A 19,462-nucleotide genomic window follows, 5' to 3' on the forward strand; every position below is an offset into this window, starting at 1 on the left:
ACTTCATATTCTGTTTTGTTCTGATGGGTAAGTAGGATCACTTGTGGTTAGGGTGACCTGACAGCTGTAACAGCAGCCTGCCTTAAACTGTACTTTTAGTGTTCCTTATGCTGCCATGAGGGAATGAGATTTTCTGTGAAGGATGTCTGACCCTAGATAGAGTCAGGCTGATTTCTGAGGGGGAAATTACACTATAGAGTTTCAACCAAATTAGATCAAGAGAAACGCATTGTTTAGTCCACACTTGGGGAAAAGAAAGACATGAAAAAAATCTTGCTATTGTTTTGACAAGAGGGTCTCAACTGCTGTGTGTCAGAGGATATGCTCAGTACTTATCAAGCATCAGCACAAACCATGTTTTTCCCTGCTCTCATCACCACCATCCTCTGGGGAGGAAGGCTGGTCTCTCCTGCCTCTTCACCTCCAATCTCCTGGTCAGACTTCCAGCCTCTCTCCCTGCCTCACACACTGTGTTAGCCCCCTTCCTGCCACTCAGTTGTCTCGATGGAAAAGTTTCAGCATGAACAGTCTGTACCCTCACCAAATTCTTCTGATGCCTTCTGGATATAAATAGCGATTGCTGATGGAGGAAACTCTAGTTGTGTCTTGGGGGGAAAATGTATTCTCACTTACAGATATTACTGGTCTTTTAGCAGAACCTAAAGTTGGAAAGGTGACCCAGTACTACTGCTGCTACACTTCAGCAATCTCTTATTGAACAACCTCACTAATATAAACCAGATATGTTTTGGTCTCCTAAGGTGTCTGGTATGAGAAAGATCTGTTACCCTTGAAGTGAATCCCATTTGCTTCACACTGCAAAACCGAGGGAATCCTCATTCCCTGTGTCATAAGTTTCTTTATGAAGCTGGGCCTTTGGCAACAAACTGCACAGTGAAATGAAAACTGGTATTGTTATTAAAATAATGTCCTTATATAACTGATCTTTCACCCAGTGGCTGCCAATGCAAACCTCAGTGCAAACCACGTTTCTGAGAGGAGGGCACAGAGAGTTGAAGAGCTCACGGAATCAATTTTTTATTTCTCAGGACCACAGATGCAATCACCAGTTATTTATTTTTTTTTTTTTTTCTCCAACTTGCATCCCCTTGAGTGCTGGCAAAACAAGGTCTCGGCAAAGATTTTTCAAGGGAACAGCAGAAGGTCCCTTGCAAGCACTGTACAGAAAATGCAGTAACCACTAGAAAATGCTGGTGACTGGCGGAACAGCAGAAATGGGAGGGAAGACCCCCCCAGAGGCATGGCAGAGCCAGGTGGCCACAAGGCAGGAGGGACCATGGGGGTGAAACGGCGGTGCCGCGTCCTGGCGGCGCGGACAGGGCCGGAGAGGGCTGTGGGAGCCAGGCCCCGGGAAGGCTCGGAGCGAGGGCTCCAGGCAGTGTGCCATGCCGTTCCATCCCGCCCCGCTGCTCCGCTCCATCCCGCGCCGTGGGGCGTCCCCGGGGAGCCGGTGGCGGACCCCAACCCGAGCCCGACCCCGCCCCGCGCCCCGCCCCACCGCGTTCGCCCAATGGGCACGGGGCTCATTTGCATATTTGCATATTTCAATGTGTCTATTTGCATACTGCCCGGGACATAAGGGCGGGCGGGCGCGGTGCTGGCGGTGCTGGGCGCTCCCCGGGCTCTCCCGTCCATCGCTGCGCTTCCGCGCGCACTTCTCTTTAGTTATCCTAAGTTTTTAAAGCAAAAAAAAAAAACTTACTTATTTTAAAAAATTGTTTTTTAAATTTAATTTTCCTTTCGCGACGAAAGTTTGAGGGCAGGAGGCGCGATGTGGAGGAAGGCGTTGCTGGCGGCCGTGTGCCTGTGCCTGTGCCTGCGCTGGGCGGCGGCGCGGGGCGGTGAGTCCGGGACGGGGGAGCGCGCAGGGACACGGAGCGCGCACGGGGCTCGCCTGTTGCTTTTGGGAGAGGGGAGCGCGGGGGGAAGCGCTGCCGGCGTGGCGGGAAAGGGGAGTTTGCCGTCTTTCCTTTGTGAAGCTATCCCGGGACGCTTGGGATGCTGCGGGACGCGGGAGTCGCAGGGTGGGCTAGCAGGGGCTGGAGAGCGACACTGGGGGAAGCTCCGCGCTGTTGGGAGAGACCCGGAACCTGTTCCCAGCCCGCGCCCGGGCTCAACCTGCCGGGCTGGCGGCGCGACCTGCGGCTGAGGTTTGGGATGTATTTTTTTTCCCAGATACAAGGTGTCTTCCGAGAGTCCCTTGCCTCAGCAAGGGATTTGCACAGCAGTAGCACCACGGTAAGGTCCCTCGCCTTCCTCCTCCGTGGCACTCATCCGTCCCAACATCCCAGCTTTGTACAGTTCTTGATCCTAGACAAGGCAAGGCTGAGTTTCATCGTTCACGTGGTAATGTGTTCGAGCTTAGTTAAGCCTGTAATGGACAGAATCCACTCGGGAAAAGCAGAACAGAGATATTTACTCTCTTTAGGTTCACTTGTGGCTGTGTTTGCACTCTGCCTGTTGTACCTGCACTTGTGCATAGACGCCCTGTCCAGGCTTCAGGAAGTGGAAGATGTCCAAATGGTGCTAGATTCTCACTAATGTTCTTGCAATTAATCACAATGTAATCAAAGCTGTTATGAACAAAGAGACTAGTTTTAGGAGACCACTACTCCTCAAGCTTAAAAACAAAAAAAAAGCTCTTAAAATATTGTTACCACTGCCCTGTCGCAGGCTTAGTTTCTTACATTGATCTCCCACACATAGTATCTATTTTTAAAAGTTTCTGGCTTTAGAAGAAAGGGTTGCTGTAGCTCCTAGAGCTGCTTTGCGATTCTAAACCGGAAAATATAAACTGCCGGTTTTTTCTGCTATGGATGCCTTTGTTACTTCTTTGTGTACAAGGAAGCTGAAGGGACGTATTCAAAAGTAAGAGGATGGGGTGCTAGGGTACGGTGAAAGGAATGTATTCTAGCTTTGAATTTAATCTTGTGCCATCAGAGACAATCAAAATCAGTTTTCATCACAGTATCCAAGTTCTCTACAGTAAAATAACTCTCCTCAGAGAAAGCTTTCATCCCTGCAGGAACTGATTTTCCACAGACTTACTAATAATTTCATTATTTCTTCTTAGGAGCAGGTTATATGAAAGCGGGTTGTGTGTTCATTCTAAAGCAATTCAAGCCTTTAGTTCCACACTTTTCCATGCACACACCAGTAAAAAGTTTTTTGAAACCACAGAAAACACATGACCCAGCCCTTCAGGAATCCAGAGTATTTAAAAAACAACATAGAAAAAGACTTTCTAGGTGAAGAAAATGATGTTCCAGAAAAAGATAAAAACATTGCCAGGAATAGAGTCAGATCCTTATTTTTACCAGTGTAATTCCAGAGTCAGCCTATTTACACTGTTGTGTGATGTGAACTGCTGGCTCTTTCTATGGCTTGTGTTTGGGATAGACATACCAGGGCAGCTGTGACATGGCCTTTTGAGAAACAATGCATTTCTGCAAAGGAGGTGAGGCTCTCAGGCATCAAGTTGTGCTGGAGATTAGCATGATCACCAGCACTGCTAAAAGTTTGCTGGAATCTCCTCTGTGCAGAACTACTTGCATGATATGACTTTCTCATACGTCCTATTACTGCCAGGTCTGCCAGTGGTTGCACTTTAATTGTCTTGGACTAATTCCAGATACCCCGGAGGGACTGATGGATGGCTAGATATCTGCTGGATTGAGTTTCGAGTGTCTCAGCTGCAGCTGAGTAAAGATTTGACAGGGAGTACCATGGAGAGGGGTGGGCACCCCTGTGCACAGTGCAAGAACAGCAGTTTGCCAGCTGCACAACTTGAGCTGGGGGGTTCTTGCTTGTTTTCGGAGCTTGTGCCAGGGGTGTTGCTCTTTCTACTGGCCCCACCTGGGAAGTGAAGCAGAACGTACTCTCAGGACTCTGCCATTAAGGAATACATAAATAAACTTGAGGTTGTAATATTTTTGCAGCAAGGTTAAACAATAACCTGATTTGTGGGGTAGGTTTCCTGGGATTGCAACACACAGTAGTGTGCTTTCAGTTTATAGTGTAGATCAAATTAAACAATAACCATTTCTGTAGTATAAGCCCTTTACTACGACTGGCTATGAATTTGCTTCAGAACTCTTAGGAATTCATTAAGACTGATTGATGGGTGATCCTAATGCTGATTATCGTCTGAAGGAAGATTTTAGCCCAGTTAACTACAGCTGGTAAATGTTCAATGTTATGTGCATATGTTTGCTGCTGTGCATGTGTGTGCATGCATGTCTCTGTGGGCTATAGTAGACACAGTCTAGCAGTGTAATTTCTAAGGATCTTTGCACCTAGCTAATAGTATTTCCATTTCTGAGTGCATAATGCTAGGAAATGGTTGTTTATCAAAGATTCCCTTTTTAAACCATAGTTTAGGTGTACTCATTCTGGCAAACACATTGTTATCATATTTTGGCAACCTGTGTGATGTGGGCAGTGTAACTTTTCATTAATATTCCAGATGTTGTTACTTCCTGAAGACTCACATTCTCCACCCAGCTAACCAGCTAAGTGGTAAATAGTTTCGCAGTCAAAATAATTTGCCAGGTTGTCTTCGGCTTCCTGTGAAAGAAACTTCAAACTGAATTCTCTTGATTAGTGTGTCAGAATGCCTAAAGTCAGTGGGATGCTTTCAAAATTGATCATTGATAGGAATCCCTAACTGAATGGAATTTCACAAGTTGCAAGTCCGAAGTGTCACACACTTTGGACAGGAAAAACAAAACTACTGACTTACCAGTTAGTAAGCCTTTTTTCCCCCCTTCCCCCACTTTCTATGAGTTCTGTGAGATTCTCAATACCTTGCTGCATAAGACAGCTTTTTTTTTTTCTTTTTTTTAATGTGGAAACTCATAGGAAGTTTCCATATCGTGGAAGTAGAGGTGTAAGAAAAGCATCAGAAAACTTTGTTTAGCATGACAGAATAGTGAGGTTTTGACAATGCAGACTGAAAAGCCAGCTTCCAGCTGGAATTGGTAATTTAATTCTTAATTCTGCTCCCTTAATTCTTCTTCAGTTTCCTAAATAATCCCTTTGTAGATCATGTTAATTGTGAGCACATAGCAGTAGATAGAAAACTTGTTTTGCAACAGGTGCTTGTATTTGTAACTGTGTATCTGGAAGCTTTGGCAATACACAGCATGTGCCTTTGTACCTTTTCTGAACTATGTTTCGGAAAGCGTAGTTTTTAGCAAAAGCATGGATTTCCTTTTTTGTGTGCGTGTGTTTATTTCCTGTTTCATTCAAAGGCCTTGTTTAGAAATGGGACTTGCATTCTTGTCATGAAAAGCTACTTTGGTATCTCAACATGGATGTATCTATATTTCTTGATATCTATTTTCTGTATCTACATTATGAAAAATATGATGTTAATTCAGATAAATCTCTGAATTTATCTGAATTAACACCTTTGAGTCCACCTTTCAGCAACATTTCCAGCTGAAAACAACCTATTTTTGGTTTTTCTGTTATTTAATTAACTTGAGTTAAACTAAACCATGGTGAGTGTGTACATTGGCTGTCTCTGCACTTGTTTGTATAAGAATATAAGAATGAAGCCCAGTGGTTCACTGGCTTGGGGCATGATTCAAGGAGACTTCTCCCTTTAAATCTGTGAGGAGAAGGTCTGTGGCAAAAGTCTATGAATGACAAATTTTGGTTCTGAATAATTTTTTTTAAATAGACCAAGAAATACGATGAGGTATGAGAGCAGAAGTGGGAAACGCTGGTTTTCTGAAGTGATATGCTGTGTAACTTCTCTGCGTCAGGTTTAAAGCATGGTACATGTACATGTTGGTCTGTGTGGTGAGTGTGTACAGACCATGTGTACCTGTATTCTGCAGAAGCTGAATGTGGGATGTGAGGTGGTACTGCAGCATTTGTGCAGCACAACATTTGGTGTAAACAAGGTATCTTCTGCCCTGAGCCATAGAGAATTTGCAAAGCCAAGCTCAGGGAAATTCTGAGGAAAGCTTCTTGATGAGCACACCATGAAGAAGTCTGCAATAAACTCCACTACACGCACACTTCCCTCATCCAAAAGGTATCTTGCCTCCTAGGAACTGACCATATGTGGACATAAGATAACATGACACTTTTTGTGGGCATAAGATGATAACAAGTAATTTCTTCTGACTTTCTAATTCCTCATACAACACAGTTAAATGAGAAAAGTGGCTGCCTGCCATTTTCCTGACTCTTGGGCTGTTGCTTTGCAGCTGCTGCTTTCCTGGTGGTGACTGTATCTCAGTGATTTTATGTTCTCAAATCCCCATCAAAGATTTTTAGACTAAAACATGCAAACACGTATGAAGCGCTTAGCACATCTTCAGTGCTAAGGTGCCACTGTACTGCAATCTTTTTAAGCTTGGTACACTTTTCCAGGTGTACCCTTAAGTATGGTACACTTTGAATTGTAAATTTCCTATGAGCTTGTTTTCAAAAGAGCCGTGGTCTGAACTTACATGCAAATTCTAGCATGTGTTTGTAATTGAAAACACATTGCAGGACAGGATATCAATGTAATTTAGATTTTGGATGATTATCAGTTAAGTTTAATCCAGAAGGGAAATGATATCTAGGTATGAAAGGAAGCACTATTAGCTAGTGAGCAGGTGGACTATTCTTGTTCACCTTCCTGTACTAGGACGGAATATACATAATTGAAAGCCCTAGCATTGTATGCCTTACAGTTGAAAGCTGTTCTTGTTCCTTTCAAGGTTTTACTGATTCACAGCTGAGTGAAAAGTTATAGCTGATATTTAACCAACCAGCCTTTGGAACTTTTCTTTTTCTGGCTAAAAGGTAAATAGTATAGGTCTAAAGATTTGTTCCAAAAAAGTGTTTTATACTGTCAGTTGATGACAAAGAGAAATTTTGAACATGCAAAAATATAGAAAATGCAAGCATTTGGTTAGTTTGGTAAATTTAGCTTTCATTAGTGGGTAAAATGTTATATTCACCATTATGTGAATAATTCTATTGGTAGAAGGAAGGGTAAGATCTATGAAAAACACCTTTCTTTAGGAGGAAGGAGGCAGGAAAGGGGCCCTCAGTGTAATTATCGTGGATTAGCTAGCCAGCCTAGCACAGTCAATGTCAAAACCCAAAGCTGAGTACTGCCTCTGTTCAGTGAATGGTTCTTGCTTTCCTGCTTTGACAGGTGAGAAATCCTGCTGAACTTGGGCAGTGTTAAGGCATTGATTATGTCTGACAAGTTTCTCTGAGACTGCTACGTAAGCATTGTTGCAAGGCTCTGTGCTGGTTTTAGACCTAATGCAAAAGGTTAGGCCCTGATTTCTTGTGACCCTTCAAACACAGCAAGGACTTCCCAGACTTTATAGAGCTCCCTGTGGTGAGGTCAGGCATAAGTCAGTGCCCTGCTGTGCATGGTAGCTTGAATGAGAGGACCAGAAGTACTGTTTTGGAAAAAAAATTAATTGTTAGTTATTTATCAACTAATGAATTGTTAGTTATTTATCAACTGAGCAATGCAGTACAACTTTATTCAGGAAATGCAGATCTACTAATTTTACTATTATTTCAAAAGAAAACCTCTTTTGCAATGGGAAAAAGGAGTGGAAATCTGTTTTGCATGCCTAGCATAAAGTCCTTACCTTGTCCATTTGTATTCCCTATGATGGCTTGGAGCCATTTATTAATGCGTGTTTAGGAGTTTGTGAAAGGTTGGTGGTCTTGATGCCAGGAAAGATGATGCTGGACAGGACAGAGTTGGCATAAGTTCAACAGCAGTTGAAAAACAGGCAATCAATATTTGCCTAACTCAGGCTGCCAAACTGGGGCAAAACTGGGTTTTGAAAAGTTAATTACAGAGTGTGCTGTACATAGAGGCATTTAAGAGTTGAATCAGACATAAAAAGAGGAGACATTTAAGTTTCTTTCCAAGGATAATAGTGAGCATGAAACCTTAAGTCACTTCTCTATCTTGCTAGGAAAAGGAGTACTTAAATTTTGAAGCTGGAAGTTGGAGGGAGTGATCTTTGCAGGCCAAAACATATTTTGCTACTACCAGTACATGATATGCACCTCCTTCCCCACCCTCCTCCCCTCTGCTTCAGGCAGCAGAAGATATTTTTCTGCAGCTTATTTTTCTGTAGGTTATCAGATGACCCGAAAATGTACTCCAAAATAGACTGCTGGTTTACTAGTTCAGTTTCTCTGATGGCTGTCTGATCTTCTCACCTGCTGTTTATTGGTCAAAACTTAAAACTAGTGTTTTTTTTAACAGTAGTGACTTCACAGCTTTTAATGCACTGCAACTACATGGTGTTACAAAAGGCCTTGTTAGGCAGTGATTATTGGTGAGGTGATGTGGAAGACACACCACCAAAATATGTAATAGTATGGTAGTAACAACTCTGCTGTCCTGGATGACTGTCTGTGACTGTTCTGTGCAGTTTTGTATACTCTTGTGGTACTTAACAGGTTTCCTGCTTAATGTAATGGGGAAAATACTGACTCTTAAAATGGATTCATACCTCTCTGATAGCTCAGCAGATTCTTAGTGTTTTAGCAGGACCTTGGAAAGAGAGCAATTTTCATCCTTTGATTTCCTCTTTACATGGCTGTTGTGTGTTCGTTGAGTGTTGCAGGAGATGAAAACCATGTGTCCCATTTCTTGACTGTTCCAAATATCTTTCCAACATTGTACTTATGCCTTCATACTTTGTCCTAGTACTCCTAAAGCACTGCTGTATGTTTTTTGTGCTCTTACAGCAGAAGGTGAAAACAATTTTGAGGGAATCGAGAGCAAGTTTTCTTTGCGGACGCCTGCAGATCCTGATGAGGATGTCTGCTACCTGGTTCCTGGGCAGGTGAACAGCCTGGCACAGTGCAACTTCAATCATACCAGTAAAACCTTTGTGGTGATCCACGGGTGGACGGTAAGATGAAGTAGAAGGAATCTCCCTTTTAACTGATAAACTGTGCAGAAGTGTCTCACAAATATATTAACATATCTCCTATTTTAATTAAAATCACCAAAACCAACAGGTGACAGGGATGTATGAAAGTTGGGTCCCAAAGCTGGTGGATGCTCTATACAAGAGGGAGCCTGACTCAAACGTCATTGTGGTGGACTGGCTAGTTCGTGCTCAGCAGCACTACCCGGTGTCTGCAGCCTACACCAGGCTGGTGGGAAAGGATGTTGCTACATTTATTGACTGGCTGGAGGTAAGACAGGGAGCCATGTCTCACACTCTGTGTGATGTTATAGAAGACAAAACAGCAATGCAGCTGTTTCAATCATCTCCTGTTGGGTAGATGGAGTTAAACTCTTTGCAGACAGTAGTTTTGCTGGACTGGTAAAATTCCAGCTTTGGTTTACTGGCTATCTCCTACTCAGGGGCCTTTTTTACTGCATTTCAGAAACTTTATGTCATGATCTGTGGGTGAGAGTATTTCTGAGGGCTCTGTGAGAGAGAGCTATGAAAGATGAGTTCCTATGTATTATACAGCAGCCAGCCCTTGGGGAACTGGAAATGTGCTCTGCCTTAGAAGATCCAGAATGGTAGGAAGAGGATGGGTGAAAACCTTTATAAAATAAACGGCCCTGTGTTCTCTCCTTTATTTTGCATTCCTCTCAGTTTAGATTTTGGCCATAAATTAGTTAGATCAAGAAACCTACAATGGGACAAAATCATGAAAACTGTATAGTGTTTCTTCTATTATTCATGGCTCAAACAAAAATCCCAGTATTAACAAAACATTTTATTTTGTGTCTTCTGATGTTTTTGTGTTTGGTTTTGAACTTCGAACCAATTGTTCTCTTCTGCAGGAGGAATTCAATTATCCTCTCAACAATCTCCACTTGCTGGGGTACAGCCTAGGTGCCCATGCTGCTGGGATTGCTGGGAACCTGACTAAAAAGAAGGTGAACAGAATTACTGGTAAGAAAACCTGTGATTGGAGAGATGCAATTCTCTCCATACTGAAATACTATGTTCCACTGAAAAATCACCAGAATAATTGTTGCTTGCTGGCAGTACTTTGGTTATGTGTTCATGATTTAATGAAACAGCAGAGCTGATATTTCTGGGGTAGAACTGGAAAAAGATTCAGAAAATAGCAGGAAAGGTGGTGAGTGAGAAACCTTTATTTCCTTCTTTACAAGAAATGAGTGAGTAGGCCCTGATAAAAGAGTAGTCGGGGAGGGGGGTGGGGTTGTGGTGGGGACTGACAAAACCATGGCTTAGAAAAGGTCACAGTATCTCTTGCAGCATGAGAAATTCAGTGGGTTGTCTTTATCCAGGCAGTCATTCCTTGCAGCTGATGGGAACCATTGAAACAGAACAGGAAATAAATTCTGCTGCAGCAGGTTTAATACCTGCAGAACCCTTTGCCATGGGATGATGCAGATGCAAGAAGTTTATATGGGCTCGGAGAGAGACTGGACATATAACCAGAAGAGATCCATGTGGATTTTTACAAAGTTAATCATAACAAGCTCAAGAAATACTCTAGACTGTAAATAATACTGTGAGAATTTGGGGAAGACATATACTTGCCCTGTTGCAATGTCTGCTTAGATGTCTGTTTAAGGTGATTTTTGGAGGCTGAGAAATCTGCTAGACAAGGCAAAGTGCATGACCACTCTGGGGCTGGTTTACAACCCAGCACCTGGAGAGCTGAGCCCCTAGCACTGATCTCAGTGACAAAGGAATTGCCAGCATCAGCAAATGAGGCTAAGAAAATTGCTCATCTGTGGTGTCTTTGTTGCTGAGAGACTGGGAGCACCATTCAGAAGGGAGCCTAGCTCCTGGCACCCTTTAGTCTTTCACCTGAGCCTGGCTGTGATCCCAGATCTACAAACATGCTGGGAGGTGGGCTAGGCAGAAGTCACATCTGGAAAGGTCAGGTCATGAGAGTCAGGCACATTAAAGTCAGGAGGCCAAAGCTCTAGCCTCTCTGCATTTCTTTTCTCTAACTTGGAGCTTTGCTGCTTTCATTGAGGCTGCCAAATCACTGACATGTCAGTAGCTCTCTGTTAGGCCTCCAGAGTTGCTCTTGGTGCTGAGGATGAATCTTGCCCTGGAAAAAGCACAGGGAGCAACATAATGTGGCCCCTGAAGCCCTCACAGCTGATGGGGAGGCAGCTCAGACCAAGTGGAGCTAACTGTGGGTGAAGAGCACAGGTGCCTGTCCCCAGCTGAGGGCTGCAGAGAAGACATGTCCCTTCAGCCATCTCTCAGGTAGTTGTCTGAACAGGAGATAGTACTTGTTCACTGGCAGAATAGTTCTGCATTTTTTTTGATGTTTTTGTTGTTGCAGCTAATCCCCTTCCCCTTAGGTATGTAGACAGTGAAGCTCTCATTTATGTTTCCCACTTGTTCCCCTGGCATGGAGATGCCAGCAAGACTTTTCCGTACTTCAGACACTTCAGATACAAATTCTACAGTTCTTGACAAGAGAGGAAGACATTGAGAAAATACTTATGGGCTTGTTTCTTCCATCCACTGGAAATGCTACAGCTCTGAGGAAGTTAGCTGGGCTTCCTTCCATGTGTTTGCATACACTTTTATTTGTTTAATCAGTGACAACATTTCAAGGTAGTGCATTTGGTTCTCCTATATACATGAATGTTATTTAAATGATCTATCTGTATTTTCTGCTGGAAGACTCAATACCCAATGAGCGTAATGTGGCAGCCGTGAGTTTGGCATTTGTTGTCAATGTCAGTATCTTTGGCAGATAATACCAGTTTTTCTTTGTGGTTTGCCCCATAAAGGCCTGGATCCTGCTGGTCCTACCTTTGAGTATGCTGATGAACTCACCCGCCTCTCCCCGGATGATGCTCAATTTGTGGATGTCCTACACACGTACACCCGAGGCTCTCCAGACCGCAGCATTGGGATCCAGAAGCCTGTTGGACACATTGATATTTATCCCAATGGTGGAGGTTTCCAGCCAGGTTGCAATTTGGGAGAGGCACTGCGTCTGATTGCTGAGAAAGGCTTTGGAGGTGAGATTGCTCTGAAACAAACAGTATAACATTCTGAGGGAAACCTGAATAGCTCTGCAAGGTATCTTGCAAAGAAAGATCTCTGAGAGGCGCAGGAATATGTTCATTCAAGTGCTTTTAAAAGTCATCCTGTAAAGCCGTGCTCTGCCATAAAGCCCAACAAGCTGCTGTGCTTGTTGACAGCATTGCATAGGGGTTTATATCATTATATGCATGCATGTATACATATTATACCTTTTCATTCTTTCAAGATGTGGATCAGCTGGTGAAATGCTCCCATGAAAGATCCATCCACCTCTTCATTGACTCTCTCCTTAATGAAGAAAAGCCCAGCATGGCCTACCGCTGCAACACAAAGGAGGCCTTTGAGAAAGGACTCTGCCTGAGCTGCCGCAAGAACCGCTGCAACAATTTGGGTTACAAGGTCAACAGAGTGCGAACAAAGAGAAACACCAAAATGTACCTTAAAACCCGTGCTCAGATGCCCTATAAAGGTAGGTACTCCTTGCTTACTGGTGAGCAAGACTGGTACTTGTGCTCAGCTGTGTGTCATGGTGGGCATGTGCTGCAGGTACGAATATTGGTGCTTTGGTGCCTGTGGTGAGCAGTGTTGAAGCTGGCCTGTAGTTTGCCATTGAATACAAGTCTCAAAGAGAAGTGTTGTCTTACTTGAGGTGTGGGGCAGAGTACAAAAAGAAAGGTATTTTGTAATGAGTGTCTAAGTAGCAAAAGTTAGGCTTCCTCCACTGCCAGATCACTTGGAAAATTTTCAGTGTTTTTCACCCAAATGATTACTCCCTTCTGCTGGGGAAATAATCAGCGGAACTCAGCCTTGTGAGCACCTTATTTAAAGATATGCAAGTATCAGATTTGTGCTTTGGTATTGTACTTGCTAAAGTACAATAGCTCATTAAAATATCAGAGATATATATATATTGATTCCAGTTGCTGCTGTGGGAGGTCTGAGTAGGACAATGCCAGAGAGAACTGGGAGGTTTTCAGCTAGGAAAATAGCATTGGATTTTACTACTTTATTTTTCTCCTTAGCTTTGCCAGCACCCCATGGTATGCTTATAGTGTACATTGTGTGATGGACCAGCAATCAGAAGGGACATTCCTGCACTGTTAGAGCAGCTGCAAGACTGGTGTTCTGTTGGCATTTGGTGCTTAATCTGCAGTATCAGTGGGTTGATTTTTTTTTTAACCAACCCTCCTGTAAGAGAAGGGCACCATTCATTTGTTTCTGGTCGAGTATAGCAAGCCTTACATGTTCAATACCAGGTTTGAAGATGATACTGTATACCCTAGGGTTTATTATACTGGAAGCTTGAGTGCGGAGTTTAGCTGCAAGAACTTCAAAGGTGTTCTTTAATGGTGATTGCCTTGCTTGCTAATATTTACATTCTCACAAAAAATAGTTCCCTGGACATCTGCAGGGAAATAAACTCATTTCAGTGAAGTTGGCATATTCCAGGATTTCTAGGATTTTCCGAGGTGAGGCAGGGTGGTTTTGTCACCAGCTGTCTCTTTGGAGGTTGAGTTTTCCTAATGGCATTTTCTTTTGTATTCTTTCAGTGTTTCATTACCAGGTCAAGATCCATTTCTTTGGAAAGACTAATATGACCAAGACAGACCAGCCATTCCTGATCTCTCTCTATGGCACTCTAGATGAGAGTGAGAACATTGCTTTCACACTGTAAGTAGCTACAGGAACAACTGCAAAGTACTGTTGAATTGACCTTAATTTGTTCAAGTCTCAACTGAAAAACTTGTTCTAGCTCCAGCTACAGTAATCTTACAGGATCCCAGAGTCTGCTTTTATCCTTGATCAGGTAGTTGCCTTCATTTCTGAAGCTAATGAACCCTACAGGAGGTCTTCTTGATAAGATATCTGTAATACGGAAATGTGAAATCTGACCTGTGACTCAGCCTAATAAGAATTTTTCCAGTGCTTTCTTATTTTTTTCTTAGTATCTTCTTAGTATCTTTATACCATGTTACTTCTTCTTAAAAGTAGATTTATGCATCTGAAGGTCTCAGTGCAGAAGCTGAGGAGACTTGGGATTTGCTTTCACAGCTCTGCAAATAAGCAGAAGTTTGTATGTACATCTCTAGACACGGACTGGCAGGGAATGGAGCTGGAAAATACCAAAGCCTATGCTGGAAAACACCAAAGTTTTCTACTCTGAGGAATGTACACTGTTTTTGGGTGGTAGTTGTCTGGCTTTTCTGATAGTCACCAGGACAGGAGAGGACAGCCCTTGTCTGGCAGACTGTCCCAGGATTTTACCAGCCTTGCTACAGAAGGATGTTCCTTTTGCCTCTACAAAAGATAGAGCTGTTTTTTTCCATACTTCATCCATCAGAACTATTCAGAAGGTTGCTTCCTTCACTGATGTATAAAAATTGCAGGTTCTATTGCTCCTTAATTTTCTTTGTGTGTCCAAAAGTTTCAGGTGGTTTTATTTAGTTTGGTGGGGTTTTTTAATTATTTTTTTTTATTATTATTTTTTTTTTTTTTTTTTTTTTTTTTTATTCTCCTCCCCACAGGCCTGAAGTCTCCTCAAACAAGACCTTCTCCTTCCTCATTTACACAGAAGTGGATATTGGAGACCTCCTTATGCTGAAGCTGCAGTGGGAAAAAGACACCTTCTTTAGCTGGTCAGACTGGTGGACTCCTTTTACATTTGACATCCAGAGAATCAGAGTGAAGTCAGGAGAAACACAGAAAAAGTAACTTGTTTTGATTGTTATAAGCTATATTAGTTCTAATTGACAGTGCTTCCTGATTTCTGGTATCTCTCAGGCTGGGATGAACATGTTAAGCAGTTACAATAGGTGCAACATAATGATAATCAGGTCTTCAGTGGTATCAAACACCACTTATATCAGCTAGGTTCAGTCATTTACTTCCACTGGGATCTGCAGTTTGTCGCCTTACTCTCATGTAATTAATTTGTATCCCACAGTTGTATTTACTTAAGGTTAGTTATAATATGCAGGAGAGTATCTCCATGAACCAGCATCAGTGACTGTTTTTGCAATTTCTCTCCTCCTTTTTCATGCTGGGTGTTTGCATAGGTTTCGTAACAAAGAGCATTTTTAGATGGAGATTTTTAGAAATCCTTCTGAAAGTGGGTTTGCACAAGAAATTATTGCTTAGTTAAGCTGGATTTTCTTAGGGGTTGAATACTTGAATGGTGGCTGAAAACTGAAACTCACGACTGTTGTAGGACATTGCTAATGCGTGAATGTTGAAACATCAAAGTCTGAGTAAGAAGTGCTTTGACATGAATCTTTTGAAATACTCATATTCACTAAACATCAGATCTGTTTGCAGAACATGGGCCCAGAACAGAGTATGTGTGTCCTGTGTATTGTATAGTAAATAATAATAAGTTCCTTCTTTGAATAAGCAGGTCAGTCGTTTGATCAAAGAACAGTTATCAGAGCTGAACAAATATAGGGGTGGGGAAAGTACTGATAAATAGAAAAGCAAGTCCTCATGTTTTCTGGAAATTGCAACCTGCTTCGTTTGCAAACATTTGAGGGAGTATGGCTTTCTTCCAAGTTCATTCACCTGACAAAAAACTCATGTAACGACTGGTGTAAATAAAGATCCAAGAGACTTTGGGATAGAATTTTTGCTGTCTTAGCCACAAGAAGATTTTTTGCAAAGGATAAGGGAAAGTTATGGCTATGCTTTGATACCCATGTATAATTCATTTACCAGTTCTTGCACAGCATTTCTTTTGTAACAGAGTTCTCTTTTAAAAATAACTTTCTCACAGGCCTGTGAAGTAGCAGTGCCCCACGTGACAAAGTATAAGGACTGCTTCCAAGCACCAGTCTTCTTTCTAAGATTAAAAAGGGATATTTGGCTCAGTCGTGTGATTTTTCCAATATTTATTCCACAGAGTGGTGTTCTGTTCTCGAGATGGCACCTCACGTCTTGGCAAGGGAGAGGAAGCAGCAATTTTTGTGAAATGCTCGGAGCAGCCCATCAACAGGAAGAGAGGAGGGTATGACTGATCACTATTGGTTTTAGATTGTTTTATTACCACTTGAGTGGTAATTTCCTACTTTCCCTTTAATTGACCTGTGCACTAGTCTTCTCAAGGCTTCAGGAGCCTCAGAGTTCAGACTAACCAGAGGTTTGCTTATGGCCACTTTAGCAGCTTAAAAGCTCTTAGCTTGCTTCTGTGCTAGCTGTCCTTGTGTGGTTGTTGGCATGTCTGAGAAGCAAGTGCTGGTCACTGCCTCTCACAGTCACTCGGTGGCCAAGTATGAGGGACTGTTAGAGAGGGTTACAGAGAAGGCACTAGCACACAGAGAAAAGCATGCCTCTGTTTTAAGATTCCCTGCACTTACCCTTAGCTCCAGAGCACTCAAACTTCCACTGGGTCAGCTCAGAGCCCTCCCTCCTTACTGGCCATCAGCAGATTTGGAGGCTGGTACAGGAATGGAGCAGGCATATGAAGGTGCTCTTCTTAGCACACTGCTTTCTGATGGCAGCCATCAGGTGAGTGAATTCCTGAGATGTTTATCTCTATAAATCAGAGATTCTGCCTTTGTTTAATAGCCTTTTGGTGCACTTTAATATTTTTATCAATTGTTTTCCTAACCCAGGTTAAATGTGGGAACAGTCTTTGGACTTTACCCACTAAAGTTGGAGATAGAGAAGTGGTTATATTTATTTTAGTTCAGTTGCTGTATGTGAATGGTCTCATGGGGACACTTCTGGACTGAGATCTAGCTCTGCATAAAAATGTACACGTGCTGACCGTTACTCTGGGGCAATGACCTGGACAGGCCTTGAGACCTCTGTGTGTGTATCTGCCATAAAATCAAGCAGAAGCCAGGAGAAACCCAAGCACGTAATTTATCTTCCTGTTAAGTAGGGAGTTTTAAAATCTTAATTTTCAAAAATAAGACAAGAGGGAACAAGTATCTTACATCTTCCCCATCCTCTTTATATTTTTTTTTCCTCCACAGTACCAAGAAAGCCTCGAAAGAAAATTCGGCTCATGAATCTGCTTAAGTGACAAGAACAAAGATTTTTCACACTGGGGAGGAGAAGAGTCTGTTCATCCCTGTGGACTGGATGTTCAGAACCAAATATATAGAAATATTTATCCGCTGCTGGATTTTTGCCTGCTATTCCTAGCTATTTTAGAGACTTCTTGTAAAAAAGTCTCAGCATATGAAGTTACTAACCATAAAGATACATTATCCAAATAGTCAAAAACAAAATGAAACCTGCAAAACAACTTGATAAAGTTTGGAGTGCTGAAAAGATATATGTAATTTTGCTTAATCATGGTGCCTTGTGACAAGGTTTCTTGACATCAGATCGTATAGAGCAATTTTTTAATATTTATTGAAAAGAAACAAAGCCCTGTACTTGGTTTTACTTTTTGTTGTTGTTTTTTTGTTGTTGTTGTTCTTTTCAGGAGTAATTTGAGACTAGACAGGTTTTTTTCTGTCTTGGCTAACTGAATTTTCAGGCAGTTCAGTGGAGAGAGTTCATAGTTTTCAAGTGTGTGTTTAGCAAATAAGTAGGTTTCCCATGTGAAAAAAACCCACCTTTGCTGTGTGTAATACTAGAAGGTGTCAGGGACTGACTTAATATGGGGATGAATTTTTTAGTTTGTGGTTATGAATGTATTTAATTGGGGGTAGATGCCAGTGCTGCTTAGCAATAGGTATGATCTGTTAAACTATATACTTCTATGCCTCTTACCCTGGTATAAATAACAGCTGTAGGAGAAGGTAGCAATGCCAGTGTCTTATGTAGACATTTAATATTTCATCTATGCTTTCAGTTATTGCAAATGAAACTGTCTAGCCTTCAACACTGTGAAAATGGAGCTGCAGAGGAATTGTGCTACCAGTAAATGCAGGAAACAGATATTTCCCCCACCCTCCACCCTCTCCCTGCTTGCTTGCGTCATGTATGCCAAAACTGTCACAGTTTCTCTGCTCTTTGACACCAAGAGTCAGTGATGCAGCTGAGTGGTTGCTGTATGCAGTTTTCAGTGCAAATGAATCCACTTAATAGCTGACAAGGATGCTCATACTTCCTTGTACTGGAATTGGGACTGCCAGTGATCCACCTCAGTTTGTTTCTTGGCTGTGATACAGTGCTAGGAGCTGCTTAGTTTTCTGCCATGAGATGGAATTCAGCTGGAAGCAGAAGCTGAGCCAATTAAAAGCAGCCTGGTCGTGTGCTCCACAAGAAGGAATGCTCTGAAAAACACCCAAATTAGCAATGCTGCAAGTTAAAAAAAATAGGTATGTTGAAGACAGTCTGCTTCCCCATTTTTAAGTAACATATAATTTTCTAGTGTGCTGAAAGGTGTAATAGCCCTCTTTTAGCTTTCTAGAAGGTAAATAAAATGCTGGGGAGGTACAAGAGCTTGAAGGGCTTTGGAAAAGTGTAATGTTAGCTATTGATGCTTGGTATTGTAGTTTTTTCCTGCATGTGCAAGACAACATGGAGATGGTGATTTCTCCTACATCATTCCATCTTAAAAGCAAAGAAAAAAAATGTATGTTTATGTGCACAGTTTGTTTCCTATTTCCAACTGTAGCTGCTAGTATATTTGGGGATAAAAGTCTTAAACAGTGCAATATGTTGGAATATTAATAGCTCTGAATTTGCTCACATTTGATTTCACATTTGATTAAACTACAGCAGAGATGTGATGAGTCACTGAGGGTGGGGTTGAGTATTGAGCCACTGCATTTGAGACTTCTAAAAATAAATACAGTGATTTATTCCCTACAGATTCCACATTTTGTTGCAATTTTCTCTTAAAAGTAAAATTCTTCAGCAAAGTATCTGGACAGCTGTGCTCTTAGTACAGGATCAAATACAAGCACATTTAGAATTTGGATACAAAATAGAGAACGTTCTTTTCATAAGGAAACATGATTTAGCTTTGGATGTTATTTATTAGCTGTAAATAAGATATTTATGAGTGTAAAGGTAGTTTGTATATATTGCTAAAGTTACTGACTGTTTCTACATTAATACAGTCATGTAGTATTAATCCTGTATATAGCTTTCAGAGATTTTTATCAACAAGCCACTTACATTGCATTGTTTCCTCTGTGGTTAATACTTTTTTTTTTTTTTTAAATCTCCTCAGTTTTGTATAGAACAGAAACCTATGGTTTTAATAAAATTCTCAAACTGAATCTGAAGTCACTACTTTCCTTTTGATGAAACCATCTCCTGTAAAACTTTTATGTGAAGGCCAGAGCCTGTTCTTGAATTCTGAGCTGAAAAGATGGAATGAGACATTAGAAAAAAAAGGCAGTGTGTGATTTCTGTGCTGCTCTCCCCCATTTCATTTTGGGAAATGCAAAACTCATGTATTAAGACATCAAGGAATCACAATGTAGAAGAAAGTATCCCACATCATAAAAGAAGTAGCTTTTCACCTGCAGTTT

At 41.9% G+C, this 19,462-nt stretch overlaps 1 protein-coding gene across 3 annotated transcripts; it reads left to right on the plus strand.

The window, feature by feature from the left end:
* The first annotated feature begins 8 nt into the window (after nucleotides 1-8).
* On the plus strand, nucleotides 9-19,181 carry LPL (lipoprotein lipase). 3 transcript variants are annotated; one of them, XM_083882991.1, is made up of 10 exons: nucleotides 9-27; nucleotides 8,761-8,927; nucleotides 9,037-9,216; nucleotides 9,821-9,932; nucleotides 11,771-12,004; nucleotides 12,256-12,498; nucleotides 13,580-13,700; nucleotides 14,555-14,737; nucleotides 15,922-16,026; nucleotides 17,000-19,181. In XM_083882991.1, the coding sequence occupies exons 1-10, from the start codon at nucleotides 24-26 to the stop codon at nucleotides 17,043-17,045; spliced, it is 1,395 nt and encodes a 464-aa protein (XP_083739117.1). In that variant the 5' UTR covers nucleotides 9-23; the 3' UTR covers nucleotides 17,046-19,181. The 3 variants fall into 3 exon arrangements, with proteins under 3 accessions (XP_083739117.1, XP_083739115.1, XP_083739116.1); XM_083882989.1 differs by lacking the exon at nucleotides 9-27 and adding an exon at nucleotides 1,619-1,862; XM_083882990.1 differs by lacking the exon at nucleotides 9-27 and adding an exon at nucleotides 1,619-1,862 and having other exon boundaries at nucleotides 8,764-8,927.
* Nucleotides 19,182-19,462: the final 281 nt, after the last annotated feature.

The sequence above is a fragment of the Zosterops lateralis genome (assembly GCF_965231275.1).
Source record: "Zosterops lateralis genome assembly, chromosome: Z".
Taxonomy (NCBI): domain Eukaryota; kingdom Metazoa; phylum Chordata; class Aves; order Passeriformes; family Zosteropidae; genus Zosterops; species Zosterops lateralis.

Coding starts and splice junctions, on each gene's coding strand:
- LPL (XM_083882989.1), top strand. CDS start 1,793: ATGTGGAGGAAGGCGTTGCTGGCGGCCGTGTGCCTGTGCCTGTGCCTG. Junction 1,863..8,760: donor CTGGGCGGCGGCGCGGGGCG/GTGAGTCCGGGA, acceptor GTGCTCTTACAG/CAGAAGGTGAAAACAATTTT. Junction 12,499..13,579: donor TGCTCAGATGCCCTATAAAG/GTAGGTACTCCT, acceptor GTATTCTTTCAG/TGTTTCATTACCAGGTCAAG.